The 17,252-nt window shown below is 42.9% G+C and overlaps 1 protein-coding gene across 1 annotated transcript; it reads left to right on the top strand.

The window, feature by feature from the left end:
* Window positions 1–1,586: 1,586 nt before the first annotated feature.
* Window positions 1,587–10,480, top strand: LOC133219070 (protein farnesyltransferase/geranylgeranyltransferase type-1 subunit alpha-like). The gene is given in 10 exon segments (XM_061366102.1): window positions 1,587–1,604; window positions 1,606–1,769; window positions 2,635–2,720; window positions 3,290–3,404; window positions 4,388–4,492; window positions 5,172–5,298; window positions 5,717–5,865; window positions 7,736–7,798; window positions 8,275–8,446; window positions 9,969–10,480. Coding segments are annotated over 10 exon segments (1,113 nt in total). The 5' UTR covers window positions 1,587–1,601; the 3' UTR covers window positions 10,098–10,480.
* The last annotated feature ends 6,772 nt before the right edge of the window (window positions 10,481–17,252 follow it).

Raw genomic sequence — 17,252 nt, 5'->3', positions numbered from 1 at the left:
AGCTATCACCTGTGTCTGATGGAGCCGCAATAAAGAATACGTGCTTGTCAAACTTTGTTCGTGAGTTTGTTCCTGGAGATTGCTCCGAATCAGCGGTGAGGGTGGGATGGCGGGGGCACCAGTTTAGAACCGCTGGAGCTCCTCGGTGACACGATGGCACCCGGACATGGAGGAGAGGCCGGAGCATTCCCTGTGGGATGTGACAGCTCTAAACCCCATGGAGGGGGGAATAGCACCCCCTGAGCCCCCCGGCACTCCCTCAGCCGTACCTGGCAGGAGCCTTCACCACATGGACCTCGGCGGACAGGCCGACGCACCACCGCAGCACCGGTAGCAGCATGGCCAGGCTCAGCTCCGCAGGGCGCCCTGGGACGGGGAGGGTCAGCACACACTGGGACCACCCAAAATCGATACCCCTCCTCAGTTCCCGTACCCCTCCCCCCCATCCCACATTCACCCAGCACAGGCAGGCCGGGATGTTTGCTCAGCCCCAGCACAGCTCCTGGTGAGGGAATGCGGGTCAGAATGTGGCCTCCTCCCGATCGTCCCCGTTCCCCCCTCCCCGTTCCCCTTGGTACGTTCCCGGTGCACCACAGAGGCCTCCAGGAGCCCCAGCGTCCCCTCAGGGCTGTGCGGCAGCCTCCATCTGTGGGGTGTGGAGTCGTGGGGGCACAAATGGAACACCCAACCCCCTACAGGGTTGTGGAACAACCCTACCCCTGGTTGTTGGACAGCCACCCGGGCCAAGTGCTGGTGGTCACTGCCCTGTGTTCAGCAGTAGCAGTCATTTTCCTCCTTCTTAGTAGCTGGTGCAGTGCTGTGTATTTTAGTCTGAGAACAGCGGTGGTAACTCACCGATGTTTTAGTTGTTGCTGAGCAGTGCTTACCCCAATCAAGGACTTTTCAGTCTCATGCTCTGCCAGTCAGGAGGCGCACAGGAACCCAGGGGAAAGCAGAGACAGGACACCTGGCCCAAACTAGCCAAAGAGGCATTCCATACCACAGCATGTCATGCCCGGTATATAAACTGGGGGCAGTTACTCAGAAGGCCCAGCTCACTGTGCAGGTCGGGCTGGGTGTTGGTCAGCGGGTGGTGAGCATTGTGCATCACTGGGGTTCATTGTTTTCTTTTCCTCTTTTAGTTTCATGTTCACTCCCCTTTTTATTTCCATTATCGAGGGGGCATGATTATCGGCTGGGCTTAAACCACGACAGCGTCCCATAGCATCAGTCCAGTGCTGTTGGACTCATGACTTCGCAACTACAAACCCCAGTATTGGTGTGAGAATCACTGAATGGTTTGCATTGGAAGGGACCTTAAACCTCACCTACTTCAACCCCTACCATAGGCAGGGACACCTTGCACTAGACCAGGCTGGTCAAAGGCGCAGATTTTCCTCAGGGCACGGCCTGGCCCCGTCTCCCACCGCCTCCCCCGGTTCGTTCCCGTGGGTGAAAGCTCCTCAGAGTGCAGGCCGGCCTTTGGGCGCTGCCGGTACGGCCACACCCCGGCGGCTGGATGGGCCCCGGTCGCCCTCCGCACCCCGGGAGGCGCTGTTGAGCCACGCGACTGCTCTGGCCCCTCCGCCGTGCCCGCCTCAATGGTTCCGGCCAGGACGCGGAAGCAGCAGTGAGGTGATGGCGGCAGATGGGGTCGTGGCCGCGGAGCTGCAGCCGGAGGGCGAAGTCGGTGGCGAGGCGGAGGGCGACTTTGGGCAGCTGCTGGAAGAGGAGGAGGACGTGGAGGACGCCGGCTATGTGCTTTACAGGTACGGCTGCTCCCCTCACAAGGCCACAGCGTCGCCGGCGGGAGCAGAAGGTCTTGGGGGGACGAATGCGGAAAGCGTAGGGTGTCGCGTCCTGCTCGGACCCGTGGCAGCCTGCGGGCGGGGTGTTCCGTCCCTTCCCTCCCCCGGGTTGTGCTGCCATTGGGTTCTGATCCGGTCACATGTGTCAGCGCCTCCTTTACTTGTTTACATGCACCTCTGTGTTGCAGACAATAGAATCATAGAACCAAGTAGTTTGGAAAAGACCTTTAAGATCATCAAGTCCAGCCATTACCTCAGGACTGCCAAGGCCTCCACTAAACCATGTCCCTGAGGGCCTCATCTACACGTTGTTTGAGCACTTCCAGTGTCAGTGATTCCACCACTTCCCTGGGCAGCCTGTTCCAATGCCCGAGCACCGTCTCTGTGAAGAAATTCTTCCTAAATCCAATCTAAAGCTTCCCTGGCGTAGGTTGAGGCCATTTCATCTTGTGTTATCACTTGTTATTTGGGAGAAGAGACCAACCCCACCTTACTACAACCTCTTTTCAGGTAGTTGTAGAGAATGACAAGGTCCCCTCTGAGCGTTCTGTTTTCCAGACTAAACATCCCAGGTTCCCTCAGCCACTCCTCACAAGACTTGTGCTCCAGGCCCTTCACCAGCTTCATTGCCCTTCTCTAGACTCACTCCAGCAACTCAGTGTCTCTCTTGTAGTGAGGTGCCAAATAACATGGTGACAATAATAGTGAACTTTGGGAACGAGGATGTGTTGCTATGCATAGATTTGTGCCTGTAGAGGTTTAAGTAGCATTTTGTCGTTTTTAGAAGCATTGAAAAGAAAAAAAAAAAACCAACATGTATTAACAGGGACAGGAAGGAATGGGCAGATATTGAACCAATCCCTCAAAATGATGGGCCAAATCCTGTTGTTCAGATCATCTACAGTGAAAAATGTAAGTTTTAAATACATTCTACAATCACAACTTTAGAGTGGCTAAATTTGTATCTGTCTTTAGCGTTGTTAAAGCAAGTTTTCTCATTTTGGATAACAAAACTCCTAGAGCAGTACTGTGAAGAAATTAGCATTTATTATGTAATGGTGGTTGTGTATGATGTTTTCACCAAACATGTCTGAAATTGGATCTTCACCTGAGATGTTAATAGCCAAAGTTTTATTTTAAAATCATGACTGAAGAGGTCTGGTTCACATAATAAGGCATTTCTAGCCCACAAGTAGCAAAGGAATATGTGAAGCTCTCACATCTGGGCAAACAGCGTAAGTAGCAAGGAACTTTTGTGATTGTTTTGGATGCTATTCAGGTGGTGTACTTTTAAGATATTTTTGCAGCTTTTCAGTATACTAATACCATTTAGTAGTGCTGTCAGAATAGTATGTAGCTGTCATTTTAAAGAGGTATATTTAAAGTACAAAAAATAGGAAGTAACATCAAAAGATTACTAACCGTACCCCCTATCAGGCCATTGTTTCATAGCCTTGGATAAGATGCTCATATTTATTTAGTTCGAGATGTCTATGATTACTTCCGGGCTGTTCTCCAGCGGGATGAGCGAAGCGAAAGAGCCTTCAAACTAACAGCAGATGCCATCGAGTTAAATGCTGCAAACTACACGGTATGGTAAGTGATAATCTTGGGATTATTTCTACCATTAGTTGACTGCTGGCCTTTTATGTCTTTAAAAAATGTGTTAGTCTAATCAGGGCATGACACAGAGAAGTGGTGTCCACTTCCAGTGAGCTTCTGAAGAAAGCCTTTATCCAGTATTTTCTGTATCTCATTTTGATTCAGTGGTTTTCATGCATTTGGCTTTGAGAATATTACCAGTCAGATCAGGATTAGCTGCAAAAAGAACTTTGTTTTAAAATAGATCAGGTGCCAAGGCCATCTGGTAATGTGGCCTTGGCAAGATGCTGAAAATGCCTACAGTTGGCTTAAAGAGTCATAAAGCCGTGATAACTATCTCGCTAAATAGAATCATCGAATTATAGAATAGTTAGAGCTGGAAAGGACCTTAAGATCATCTAGTTCCAACCCCCCTGCCATGGCCAGGGACACCTCACACTAAACCATGTCACCCAAGGCTCTGTTCAACGTGGCCTTGAACACCACCAGGGATGGAGCATTCACAGTTTCCCTGTATATGCTTACTAAGTAGAGCATTTTAGAAGATCTGTCAGGTAATGTGCAATTAGGTAATGAATAAATAGTGAATTTACAGTATTCAAAGTAGGATCTTTTAACTCCTGAATGCTAACAAGGACCTCTTGTATGGCTTTATTATCTTAAATTGCGTAAAATCAGAACGTTTACATTATTTTAAGCACATAAGCCATAGTTTCTGTGAGGATAAGACTAGTGTGGGTAGTCAGAAGTTGAAACGGGATTTCTGTAATCTTAGGTAACATACTGTTGTAACCAGCTGTATTCCAGTTCTCTGCTGTTTGATAATTGAATGGCCTTTATCAGAACTGGATAGCATTTTGCACTCTTTTTAAGCCAGTGTCTATTAGAAGTACTGTGAATAAAGGTTCTTCTGTGTCTTCCTCTGTGAATTTTAGCAAAGCCATGTTGCAGCATTCAAATGCTTGACTTTTATGCAGGCATTTCCGGAGAGTCCTCCTGCAGTCCTTGGGAAAGGATCTCCATGAGGAACTTAAGTATATTACAGCTATCATTGAAGATCAGCCAAAGAACTATCAAGTCTGGTAATACCATGTTTTCTTTTCAGTTCTGAATGTGTTTATAGATAGATTTGGGGTTTTAAATTGCCCAGAATCAGTTGTGATCATTGATCCTAAAAGTTCTTAAGAGTTGCTTTCTGCATCTGCTTCAGTGGCAGTACTGGAAGATTTAAATGGAGTTGTATCAACATCACTGCCACAGTACTCTTTAACTGTTTGTTCTAAATATGTGATTATGACATGCTAAAAAGTCTGACAGATAAAAAAAATTACTTACGAAAAGGCAAACAGAAGAACAGATAGAAATGTGTGTGTTTCCTTTTACTGGCTTTTGGAGTTTGCTTATCTGTTGTTGGGTTTTGAAGTGAGGGGGAGAGTAGGATAATACTATATAGGAGTAGAAGATTTTATTCTGCTCAAGACTTTGGCCATCAGTGTTAGAAGTGGAAATGTGTTACTTCAAGTAAACATAGCTTATCAAAAAGGAGGTGATTGGCCAACGCATATAGGTAGATAGAATCCATTACATTATAAGTATGCATTGTATGTTTCTTAGAGCATGAAATGTTTTGGTTAGTATATATAATTTGAAGTATTTAATTTTTTTTCTAAGTAGTACAGTTGCCCTATGCTGTCTTAATACAGACCATATGCTCACAAAAAAATTTAGACTATTCTAAAAATAGTTTCCTCTTGTCATTAGGCATCACAGACGGGTGTTGGTGGAGTGGCTGCAGGATCCATCCCAAGAGCTTGAGTTCATAGCTGACATTCTTAACCAAGATGCCAAAAATTACCATGCTTGGCAACACAGACAGTGGGTTATTCAGGTATTGTATCTACAGAACTGTTGATTAAATAAACAACTTGCTCAAGTTCTAGAGTTTTGCTTCTTAAAGGCAATCTGAATTGCATTTGGCACTTTGTTTCTAAGGCTAAAGGGGGGGAAACAATTGTACTTTACTGTGTGGTATTAACAATGAGCTTGACTTTTAGAAACAAGTTCAAAAAGGCCTGCTGTTGGTTACTTGCTTTTATCTGTGTGAGTTTCATAATGACATAACACCGTTGTGTGCAACTGAATAGTGTAGTGTGTTCCTCATGCACCTTTTTTTTTAATTTTTGTTAATTTCCTTTAAAAAGTTTGTGTATATAATGTTCAGAGAACTTGGGAGAAAGGAGAATATATTTAAAAAAAAAACAGAAATATTTGGTTGTGATAGTCTCTCTTTTCTTCCCTTTCCACAGGAGTTCAAGTTGTGGGACAATGAACTGGAATATGTAGACCAGCTTTTGAGGGAAGATGTGAGAAACAACTCTGTTTGGAACCAGCGGCACTTTGTAATCTTCAACACTACAGGCTATGATGATCCAGCAGTTCTAGACAGAGAAGTCCAGTTAGTAATATTATTCATCCTCACATTAAGCATTCTTCATTACGTGAAAACAAATCAATACTTTGGCAGTCGCTGTGGGCTTGTCTTTCCTGGGCTCTCTGTCACAGATAGCAGATGAAATGTTAGTGCATGTACAGATGTGTTCAGTACCACTGACTTGTTGAGTAGTACTGAAGCAAGCTATGCTTACCCCAGGCAAGCTATTCTCACGAGTCTGTCTTCCTGCCCTGCTGTTTTTTGTGCAAACAAAACTTCTGGCCTTTCTTAGTCGATGAGCGATAGTGGAACAACCTGCAAGAAAATACATGTCACTGGAACCACATAAACTTTGCTTTTCGTTAGTATTTTGCATCCTATCCCTAGAAAGCTTGGAAGGAGAGGCACTCTCAGTGTAGTACTGAACAGCTGTTTTAGTAGTAATGATTTAAAGTTAACGTGGACATGTATTGTAGGAGGAGGAATTGCCTTTTGTGAGAAACATAATGCAGCTGGGAAAAGGAAAGAGCTTTCAGGGGTATGTGGTCAGCATGAAGACAACTACTCATATTAGCTGGTTTGTTTTAGGGAAGGTGGGCTTTGGAAACTCTCAGAGTGGTATGTTTATAACTGAAGCCTCTAGCCATCTAGTCTACTACTGTGGTGGCAAGGGAAGCTCGTGTGGTTTTCACATCCCAGACTGCTGGTCAGTGTTGATGGTTATGAGAAGTTTGTCTGAAGTGAAGAAGCAATGAAAAGAAGGTACTACAAATATTTGAGTGGCTCTTTGTAAGTAAGAATGAGTCTCTGAATAGATCCATCTGTACGTTGCTCACAGAGGATCTCGGCCCACACCAGCTTTCAGGCTTGCCTTTGCAAGCTGCTGTGAGTTTTATTTCCAATTTATAACTTTCCTGCAGATTAATAAATCTGAACCATTTCCATGACTTAGGCTTGGATATTTCCAGCTTTTTCTCTCCAGAGGTTAGATCTGACATCCTCCCTTGATCTAAGACCTTGATACATGGTGCTGTGTTCAGGATAGTTGGATGCCATTTTAAGAATCAGACTGTCTAAGGTTAAGACTTTCCTGATGTTCTAGAACTGTAGTTGGGCTGCTTGTTGCTTGCTGTAGTGACTGCAGAAGATTAAAAAAGTATTAGGGTTGTGTTGGTGTTTTGGTTTGGGGGTGGGGGTTCTCAGTACTGCTTATAGAATTTTTTTATCAGTGTCTGCTGTCTCTGAAAATCAGCTGAATGCCTGGTTATGCTGCGGAAGGGCAGAAGGTAAATGTTCTGTGAAGATGAAATGTGGCTTTGCAGCTGCATGGCAAGTGCCTCTCATTGCTTTGGTTTTAAAGGAGTTGCCTAACTTCTACTTTATAAGAACTACTGCAGAAGAGAGCATGAGGTGAAAGCTCAAGCTCTGCCTTCCTCTGTGTTTCCTCAAGTGCAACATCATGAAAAACATTCTGCAAGTAGGTACAGAATATGTAATGTACAGTCCTATTAACATAGCTCACCCTCGGCTTCAATTGTGCTAGCCGTTTTCAGTCCTTTGATACTTCTTGTGAGGGTGCAAATTATTTTATCAGTTTACCAGGAGAGTACGTCATGTTGTTTCTTAGTGTGATTTCTCATAATTTTGAGAACTGTCTCATAATTGTATAAAATACAGCAAATGGAACACTTGAGAATTTAAAACAGTTCTCAAGATGTTCTCTTCAAGACTTGTGGCGATTGTATTGCATGGCATTTTTTACCTATGGCCCAGCTGAGATGATCTGCAGAAAGACTCTGAAATACAGACTAGAGGGATGCATTTGGGAGCATCTGAGCACATTCAGGTAATTTCTTACTGCACTGTTAATGGTTGCATTCATCTTTTTCTCCAGATACACTCTTGAGATGATCACTGCAGTGCCACATAATGAGAGCGCTTGGAACTATTTAAAAGGGTAAGGCATCATTCTCTGTGGGCAAAGGCTATCTGTAGAAGCTATCTTATGCCTAGCTCTTGACTGGAAAGAGCTTGTTGCTGTTCATTCTAGTGTTGTGTTCTCAAGCAGGCAGGCAGAAACCTCCACAAGGGGTTAATATATTAACCATAACTTTCAACTAAGTATCTGGCCTTGTGACTCTTACCAGAGGATTGCAAGTACTTCTCATGCTTTTAAAAACTTGACCTATGATGTTTCTGCTTTCAAGAGCATTGAATAAGAACTAATGACTATGCTTTCAGTGTGATTTCTTTTCAGATGAGCATAATTACATGAGGCTGTATTGTTGCTGAATGCTGCTTACTTTCTGCCTTACTTGTATTGGCACCCTTATTTCAAAACTGATCTCCACATAAAGGAGCCATAATTGAAATAAAATTCTTCACAGCGTGTTTCCCAGTGTTACGTTTCAAGCCTTTTAACCTCTGTTTTAGAATTCTACAGGATCGTGGTCTTTCTCAGTATCCAAATCTGTTAGAGCAACTGTTGAGCTTACAGCCCAGCCACAGTTCACCTTATCTGATCGCATTTCTTGTGGACATGTATGAAGATATGCTTGAAAACCAGTGTGATAACAAGGAAGAAATACTAAACAAGGCATTAGAGGTATGTTTTGAGAATTTTGTTCTGTTTCTTAGGGATGCCATCTATTGTTCTCTTGATTTACATCCCAACAAAATGGGATTGATTTTCTTTTAAATAAAACAGGTTACTTGTTAATCACTGGAGCTCTGTGAAGAGTTGAACATGAAAGCCAGATAATCAGAAGGGTCTGATGAATTTATCTATAGTTAATAATTTGCCAGATACAGAATCACTGTAAGCTTTCTTCACCTATTAGTAAACAAAAGGTTTCTCATACTGCCTGCAGAAGAAAGATGTTTCAACAATCGAGGTGTTACGCTGAAAAGCTAGCACGGGATTACCTTTTTTCTCTGCGGGTTAGTGAATCTTGTTCTCAGAGTGTCTGTATCTATAAACAGTCTCAGGAGTCCTCTGCACTTCTTGGCTCTTTTTAAGAAATCTGGCAGAATTAGCCTAAAAGCCAGCAGGCAGTGGCAACATCAGTAAGGGCTGTCAGCACCATTTCATACACACAATCTATGAGTTCTAGCAGTGCTGTGTATCTCCTTGTGCTTCATATTTGGGGAGCTTCTTGCAACTGTTTGCAGTGTAGTTTTTATAAAACCAATTTTCATTCACTGTACGACAGACTGAAATCTAATTAGAACTGCAGTTCTTGCCTGAAGTCTCTGTGTTCCAACATCGTTCATTCTCAGCATTTTTCCTTTTGTTGTATCCCAGGACCAGAGTGTAAATAAGTGTAGTAGTATGTCCCAGATTCATATTCCTTTATACTATTGCACAGTTTGACTTCTTCATCTATTTAGGTATCAAAGCTCCTATTTCTCAACTCTGGTTCACTGATTGAGGCAATGTCATCTGCATAATAAAAGTGAATTGACTAGAACATTTGTAGATAGTGTTCATATGATATAAATTTTACACAAAATGTTATGTGAGCAGGGTTGATTTCTGCTGTGCCTCACTGCACACCCAGATCAAAATGAAACAAAAATCAGAACAAGTAGAAGTATAGCACCAACTCTAACATCTTGTGAGAGGTTACTGACTTGCATGGAGAATCCTTTTATGACAGTTTGCTAATGGAAAAGCCATAACCAAGTATCTCCTGGCAGTCCATCAGAAGTACTGAAGATTCAAGAGCAGGATGTTCCGCCTCTGCTTTGAATGAAGTCTACTGGATCACTATAAGAAAATAAAGCTTCTCAGAAAGTCAAAAGTATACTGTAGTATACTTCAGGCTGAATAGTCTGGGGTAGATGATGAGTGGTAGGCATGGAAAGGAGTAATGGGGAAGCAGCTGCAACTGAAATAGGACTGGAGGTATTTTTGTGCAGTTTTGTGTCAGATTGCTTGACTACCAGTTGGAGATGACATCAGTTTGAGGTCATCAGACAGTTGCAAATGGGGTTAATAAAATAATTGTTGCTCAAAAAGGTGTTTCTGTTACAGGCTGAACCATATGTTGTATACATTTTATAAAAATAATTAAGGATTCTGTAAACTTTTGGTATAACTCCAATCTTTCAATTTTCTTTTATAGTTGTGTGAAATTCTGGCTAAAGAAAAAGACACCATCCGAAAGGAATACTGGAGATACGTTGGAAGGTCCCTTAAAAACAAGCACAGCTCAGGCACTGAGCAGAGCACACTGACAGACAAGCAGCAGTAACTGAACATGGAAGAAAACAGTGTTAAGTTCTCAAGCTGTTCTAAAGCAGTACTAAGCAGAGTTATCAACTAGTTTAAAATCCAGAATAGTTTTTATAGTCTGGTGAAGACATACTGCAATAAAAGAGGAGTGCAGAGTGCTGTATAGTCTTCAGGTCGCTGCTGCTACTGGTGATATCTTTAGGTGCAGTCAAGAAATATATTAAGGCTTAATTATTGAAATGTACTACATAAAGGTTGTATTTCCTAGTTATAGATACATAATAACATTAATAGCCATCTGTGGAAGTGTTCGAGGGTGGGTTGGATAGAGCTTTGAGCATCTTGGTCTAATGAGAGGTATCCTCACCTGTGTGGCAGGAGGGCTGTGAATAGATGATCAGTTTAAGGTCCCTTCCAACCCAAGCCATTCTGTGATAAAGCTATACCTGCTACTTACAAGGCAATAAACCAATTTCTTATGCCGTGGCTTAACCACTCCTGGTTCCTAACAATCACACCAGATGGTGCAGTAATAACTGCAGGTAACTTAGCTGTAGTAGGTAAGAAGTGACCTATTTCTGGTTAGTGCAGTTGTTGCCTCACGTAGGAGCAGCTATGCAACACTGACAGCCCATGCTATTGTATGCAGTTAACACCAAGTGTCATTTTATAATAAAAACAGATAAAAAAACATTTTTCTGATTTTTTTTTTTGTGTGTGTCTTTTGGTGTTTAAATGTGCATAGTTTGTTCTTCTCATATGGTAATAGGAGTTAAAATATCCCCTTTTAGGGGGATTCTGTTGCACTGAGGTGTCTTTTGCACTGGAGTATTCTTATCCTAGAAGCTTTCAATACACTGGATGTATTCAGTGGAGCCTTGAATTTTTATCTGCACAGTCAGGAAAAATTCTGTAAGGACCTCAGAAGATCTGCTTATTTTTTATTGGGATTCTGTTCATCCAGCTGAAAATCTGATTTATCTGTTTTCTCTTCACCCTTTGTAACTTAACCAAGCTGAAGTCGTAGTTCATAAGAGATAACAACTGGTTATGTTGCATATCTTCACTGAACTGGAAAGGAACATATCTCTTTATTGGAGACCTATAAATGTCTTAACCTGGTTGCTCCTATAGGCTTTCCATATATTTTTCATGCATATATTGAGCAAAGAATTACTTTTCCTCCCCTTTATGAAAGACAGAAGGCACCTGCAGTACAGAATTCAAAGGATGCGTATACCTGTGCAAGTAAACTGTATCTGCCCTGTTCTCAGTAAATGATTACTGTAAACTGTGTTCTTAAATAGAGTGCTTGTCTGTTATGAAGTATTTTATTGGAGATGGTCATAAAAGGAACAAATATATACTAGTATTTATTCCATAATATGAACAGTCTGTCTGATACTAAACATTAAAAGCTGCTGCTGTAATTAAACCGTATGAAATTATTTTATACTTGAAATATGTTAAGTCAATGCATTCTTTAAAGCAACTCATAGTGAAATACATGAAACCTATCTAATCTTTTGTTTTAATGTTTTTGACACTTTCCCTACAGTAGAAAAACATGTTTACAGCGACACATGAACATTTAAATACATGAAGTGGTGACTTGGCAGTCCTGGGGTAAAGGTTGGACTTTATGATCTTAAAGGTCTTTTCCAACCTACTTGATTCTATGATTCAAACTTTTGGGGATTTGTTACCTGGGGGGATTTTGTGCCTTTACCACAGTTCAAGCTTCAGTGCAGAACAAAAAGTGTATGTTTATATCTCCATGAATGGTTTCTAATTAAAAATACAATAATTCAGTCAGGATGTTCCAGGTCTTTAGGACAAAGTAGTCTATTTGTTACTACCAGTCAAGAAAGCTTAGAGGTCTACAACAGACAAAACGCAATCCTTAAATGAAGAGGGAAGGGAATTTTGCCTCTGCATATGGTGTTACCATGTTCCTTCTTTCCTGAACAATATTCAGAAGGCACTTGGAATAAGGCAGAGTATTTTTTATAGACACTGGCATGGATTGCAGAGAAAGATAACTCATCCTGCAGTAAGATGATGAACAGTGTCCACTAGGGCAGTGCACTGGGGATGTGAGTTGTGGTCATTTGTGGTCTGAGGAAAGACCTTAGCTTTAGCCCTGTTCTGTTGCAAGAACAGTGGCATCCTCTGACAAGACTCTTGGACTATTTTCTTATGGTGTGGTCAACTTAGGGCTTGCTTGAATGATGTCTAGAGGTAAAGAGTTGAAACTTGTGTTATTATGGGGAAGCCTGGACAGATCCAAGGGCTGCCTGCAAGATCAGGATAAACAACACTGGTGAACAAAGAGCTGAGAGGTGGCGAGGAGGCTCTGCTCCTGTGTAGGCAGATTAAGAAACAGAGCTAACAGAGCTAAGAAACAGAGCTAACAAATCTCTAATCAGAAAAGACTATTTGTGAAGCCTGGTACATCTTGGAAGCTCATGGACATCATCAACATATGGCTTCACATGTCAGCAAACATGACTAGGGTGTCCTTTCAATGAAAACGTTGTAACCTCATGGAAATTAACTGACCAACCAGTACATGCAGGAAGGTTATGGAAAGTTACTAATGGTATAAATCAAATTAATCAAATGTCATAAATACATTAAATAAGAGAAAACAGGGAAGGCTCCATTTTAACTTCTGAGATAGCTGACAGGCTGAACCTGCCTTCTCCCCCATAGGGATACCTATTGGGTAGGACCTTTATCTTACCTGTGCTAAATGACTAACTCATGCTAGCTGTTTTCAGTGATTATAGTCTGGTTGTGTATCGCTTCCAGTTTGGTTTTGCAGACATGCCCTATCACCGGCAATCACAAACCTTAATTTGTCATGATTTTATATTACTAAAGAGTGTTATTCCGTAAATTGTTATGGTTAGTCCTTCATGGGCAAAGCAGTCACTAGCAGTGGGTAACAAAGTGGGAAGTCCACTGAGGGCTCTCCCCCTTATGCTGTTGGTGCATTTCCCTGAACAGGTCAGTCAAATTACCCTCTGATCCACCAGGACTGTTCCGTGAAGGGTCCCTATAACGGGATGCTGACAGATTGGTTGGGAAAAAGGGTCTTGGCTTTCCTGAGGCACTGACAGATTGAACACTAAGGGTCGAGAACATCTCCCCCCCTTTCACACGGCAGTTAACAGAGTTCATACCTGTGATACAAGCATAGTAATACTTGCAAAGATAACGCTGTTTCTGAGCTAAGTTTACCACTGAAGATATGTGCTCTATCACAAAAACACCTCATCTCATGTGAAACAAATACATGACCAAACAAATCATGTGAATCCTAAGAAGAAAACACGCTGGAGACTAGAGTTCATTAAAAAAAGAAAAAAATCACTATGTTTCAAGAGAAATTCTTGTTTTTTCTTTCAAATGTGTCTGTTTACTGTCACTGAGATTGAAAGGAAGCTCTAAAATTCTAAAGTTCTGTGCTACTCAGGCATACTCAGAAACACTGAGCTGCGGAGCTGGGGAAGCAACAGGCTGCCCAGCCAGGCGGCAACTGCAGCTACCAAACCTTTGATTTTTAAAGTGTGCCCAAGACAGAATGTGTCATATGGAAGTGAGAGCTTGACAAAAATGTATGAGCTATGAAGAGAAGGATGTTACAGCATGAACTGTTAGATGGCTAACCTGTAGGCACTGGTACTGACTACCTATGATTAGGGGAAACACAAAACTCATTTGTCCTAAGGGTTCATCTCTACAGGAAAACTTACTGTTGTTACTGATTGTGTGTAGGGATCTAACTCTTGCGTACAATTTTATTACTGAAGAGCTATGTTGAAATGGAAAACTATATTCATACAACTGTCCCTTGTCAATCAGTGTCATTGAAACATGCAGTGGAGTACTAAGAATTATTAAAGAGTGTAAAGTAATTTCCTATGCCTGTTTTTATCAGAGGCTGATGTTCCTGCCTCTGTCTAGCTGTTTTTTCTGTCTAAGCTGTTACTAGATTCTTTCTTATTGTCTCTGCAACTCGGCTAACAAAACATGATCTTCCTAATCTGTTCAGTAAAAAACTACCTCAGCACAAAATGCTTCTGCCAGTTGCTGTGTGTCTGTACTGAGGCAGATTAGGAGCATGTTGTTTAGCTGGACCTTGTGGGAGCAGTATCCTTCAGCAGGGAAGCAGTGAGGTTTCTAGTCACTCCTGCCATGCAAAACACTTCAGATCAAGTGCTAACAGGGAATTCATGTGGTGCACTGGTGACAAGGGACTTATGGAGTGCACTGGTGACAAGGGACTTATGGAGATTTGGGCACAAAATGCCTTAAAGCTCCTGTGGCTTTTAGAGCAAAGGGATAAAGGAACAGCATGAAATGATGGTGTAGAGTCATCCCTTAGGGGCTCACACAAAGGCTTTGCAATTGCTGGTGTGCTTCCCCATGTGGCAGTTCCAAATAAGCAGGGAAGACACTGCGGCTGTGGTTTTCTTGCCCTGTACATGTGAATGGAGCCACGTGTCAGGTGTTGTCCCATATAAGGCATAGTGGTTTCAATATCCCTCCTGCTGCTAGGGTGGGACCTGAATTTAGTAGAACCAGAGAATGGTTTGGGTTGGAAGGGATCTTAAAGCTCATCCAGTTCCAACCCCCTGCCATGTCGAGGGACACCTTCCACTAGACCAGGCTGCTCCAAGCCCAGTCCAGCCTGGCCTTGAACATTGCAAGGGATGGGGCAGTCACAGCTTCTCCGGGCACCCTGTGCCAGTGTCTCATCATCCTCTCAGAGTGAAGAATTTCTTCCTAACGTCTAATCTAAATCTCCCATCTTTCAGTTTAAAGCCATTCCCCTTTGTCCTGTCACTACATGCTCTTAGAAAAAGTCCCTCTCCATATTTCTTGTAGGGCCTCTAGGAAAAAAAAAAATATAAAAAACCACAGGAAAAGAAAAACACATAGAAAGGAAAAAATTAAAAAAGGAAAAAGCATCCTAGCATGTGAGAGGCACACAAGAGCATGTGCATGTGAACATTCAGGAGAAGATTGACAAAATTGAGTATGTACGCACTTACTTTAGATGTGTGTAAGAACTTGGCATGGAGAGATAATAGAAGCTTCGCCAAATTTAGCCAGGAACCCTACCCCGGGATGCCAAATGTTTACATCAGCTGTCCTATGTAAGCTCCTCGGGGCTAGCACTCTGTGCTCCATTACACGTGTCACCCACCCCTGTCCTTCGCCAGGTCACGGGATGTAAGCCTACGTTAAGACTGCAGCCTCGGGCAATTAAAAGCCTTCGGGACAGCAATTTTCTGCTTCTGTGCGGCGGGAAAAGGGACGTTCATCGCTAGATGGCAGTGTGTAATCCATGCTCAGCTCACCGAGGCTGGCTGTGTGCAGGCACGCAGAGCTGTAACTCGGACGGCTCTTTCTCTAAGCAACACAACTGATTTCACACCTGCTAATTAAACACGGAAGAGCAGCTGCGTGGTAAGCCAATACACAGCACCACAGAGGACTGGAGCTCAAGTATTCTGGGAGGAGCTAAATGGTCATCTTCATTAAAAATTGTTGGTGTTAATTGGAGAGAAATTTGTCATCAACTGAAATGATGCCTTCTCTGACACGGGACACTCTGTACCAGATCCGGACTCTGCTGAGTCGCGGTGTTCTAAAATAACCTCGTGGCTAAGCCCCTCTGCTCAAAGCATGGGTCTTGTGGTCAGTTTACACCTGTTGGAGTTGTGCCTCCAGTCAGCGCTACACTCATGCACCTCCACAAGCTGGGAAGTTTTGGTCCCCTAAAGCCAGCTTTGTTATGGTAAGTTTCTCTGGTCCCTCTGTGATGAAGAACTGGCCATTGCTGCTCCTGCTTCTTGGAAGTCATGGGAGGACTTGGGCCAAATTGAGGAAATCAAGCATGCTGCTGCAGGTCAAAAGTGGCTGCATCACTCATCAGGAAGCAGGACTGACGATTTCAGTGAAGGAGGTCAAAGATGTTTCTTTCTCACTGGTTTGCCGAAACTGAGTCTTGCAGTTTGTATCCATGGAGGAGGGATTTGAAGTGAGTGAAAAGATGCCACATGTGACTTCAGCTTGAGCACCCAGCAATTCAGCCCTCGAGCTGCTCAAGTGCAGCTGCTTACTATGTGTGTATAGATTGAGCTGCCGGGCTATGCTACCTATGCTACCTATACACCTGTTCCCACAGGTGTGATGCCAGCTCTGCCCTTATCTGAAATGACAGGTATATCACCTGGTGACAGATGTAATGCTACCTTATCAGTACAGCTCGTGAGCAGTGATTTTGCGGCTGCACAAGAAGCCTTGATGTGTTTGGGCATCTCATTCTTTTGGGTGTGGGTTGCTTTGTATAGGTGTATACAAAACCCTTTCTGTTGTCCAAGTTGTCTCTCCAACAGACCAAGAACAGTTGAATAAATGCATGTGCTGCCACCAAGAAGCTTTGGAAAAGGAAATAAAAAGGGAGATGTGTTTGTATTGTGGATGTACATCCCCTGTCCTTCCCCTTCTGCCAAAGATTATCACCAGGATGAGAAAGCGGCAGACAGATAACCTCTTTTCAGAGCCAAGGTGCTTACATGCATCTGTCCCTCCTCTAGCTTCCAGCCACACCATGAATGTGAATTTTATTCCCTGTTTTCCTAGATGACAGTGAGAATACACTCTTCCTGTACATTACAACATATGGTGCTCACTGGCTCTACTGGCTGCTTACACTGACAGTTTTTCTGCTGTAAAATGAGCCAGAATTCCCAATTTGCAGGTACTCACAGCCCAGGTGAATGGCAGTGGGGAGGGCTCCCAAGCATGCCACCTTTTACAGCACTCTGCCAACATAGAGCTACAGGTTGAGTGGTAGTGCCAATCAGCTTACTAAGTTGTTTTAGAGGTCTAGTCTGTGGGCTGACAGCCACAATTAAAAGGGCTCAGCTGAAGGCCACAGTAAAAGGGGATACTGTATTTTAAATGGGCAAGTGAAAACCAGAAACATCTGTTTTTAAAAACACATTTTCAAATGTCAATCTTGATCATTCTTTAGCTGAAAAATTAAAAGCTTGTAAGTTGAGAATGTAAAACTGCTTGCCTTCTGACATTCAGAAAGAAAATGTAAGAGAGAGATTTGTTTCATGCGAGACCTACTTTTTTGTTAGAAGAGGGT

The sequence above is a fragment of the Neopsephotus bourkii genome, unplaced genomic scaffold, assembly GCF_033783945.1.
Source record: "Neopsephotus bourkii isolate Nb327-2 ecotype Australia unplaced genomic scaffold, CSIRO-AGI_Nbou_v1 NB_1298, whole genome shotgun sequence".
Classification (NCBI taxonomy): Eukaryota; Metazoa; Chordata; class Aves; order Psittaciformes; family Psittacidae; genus Neopsephotus; species Neopsephotus bourkii.
Note: the sequence above shows the minus strand (reverse complement) of the source record. Positions and strands in the feature narration are given on the sequence as shown.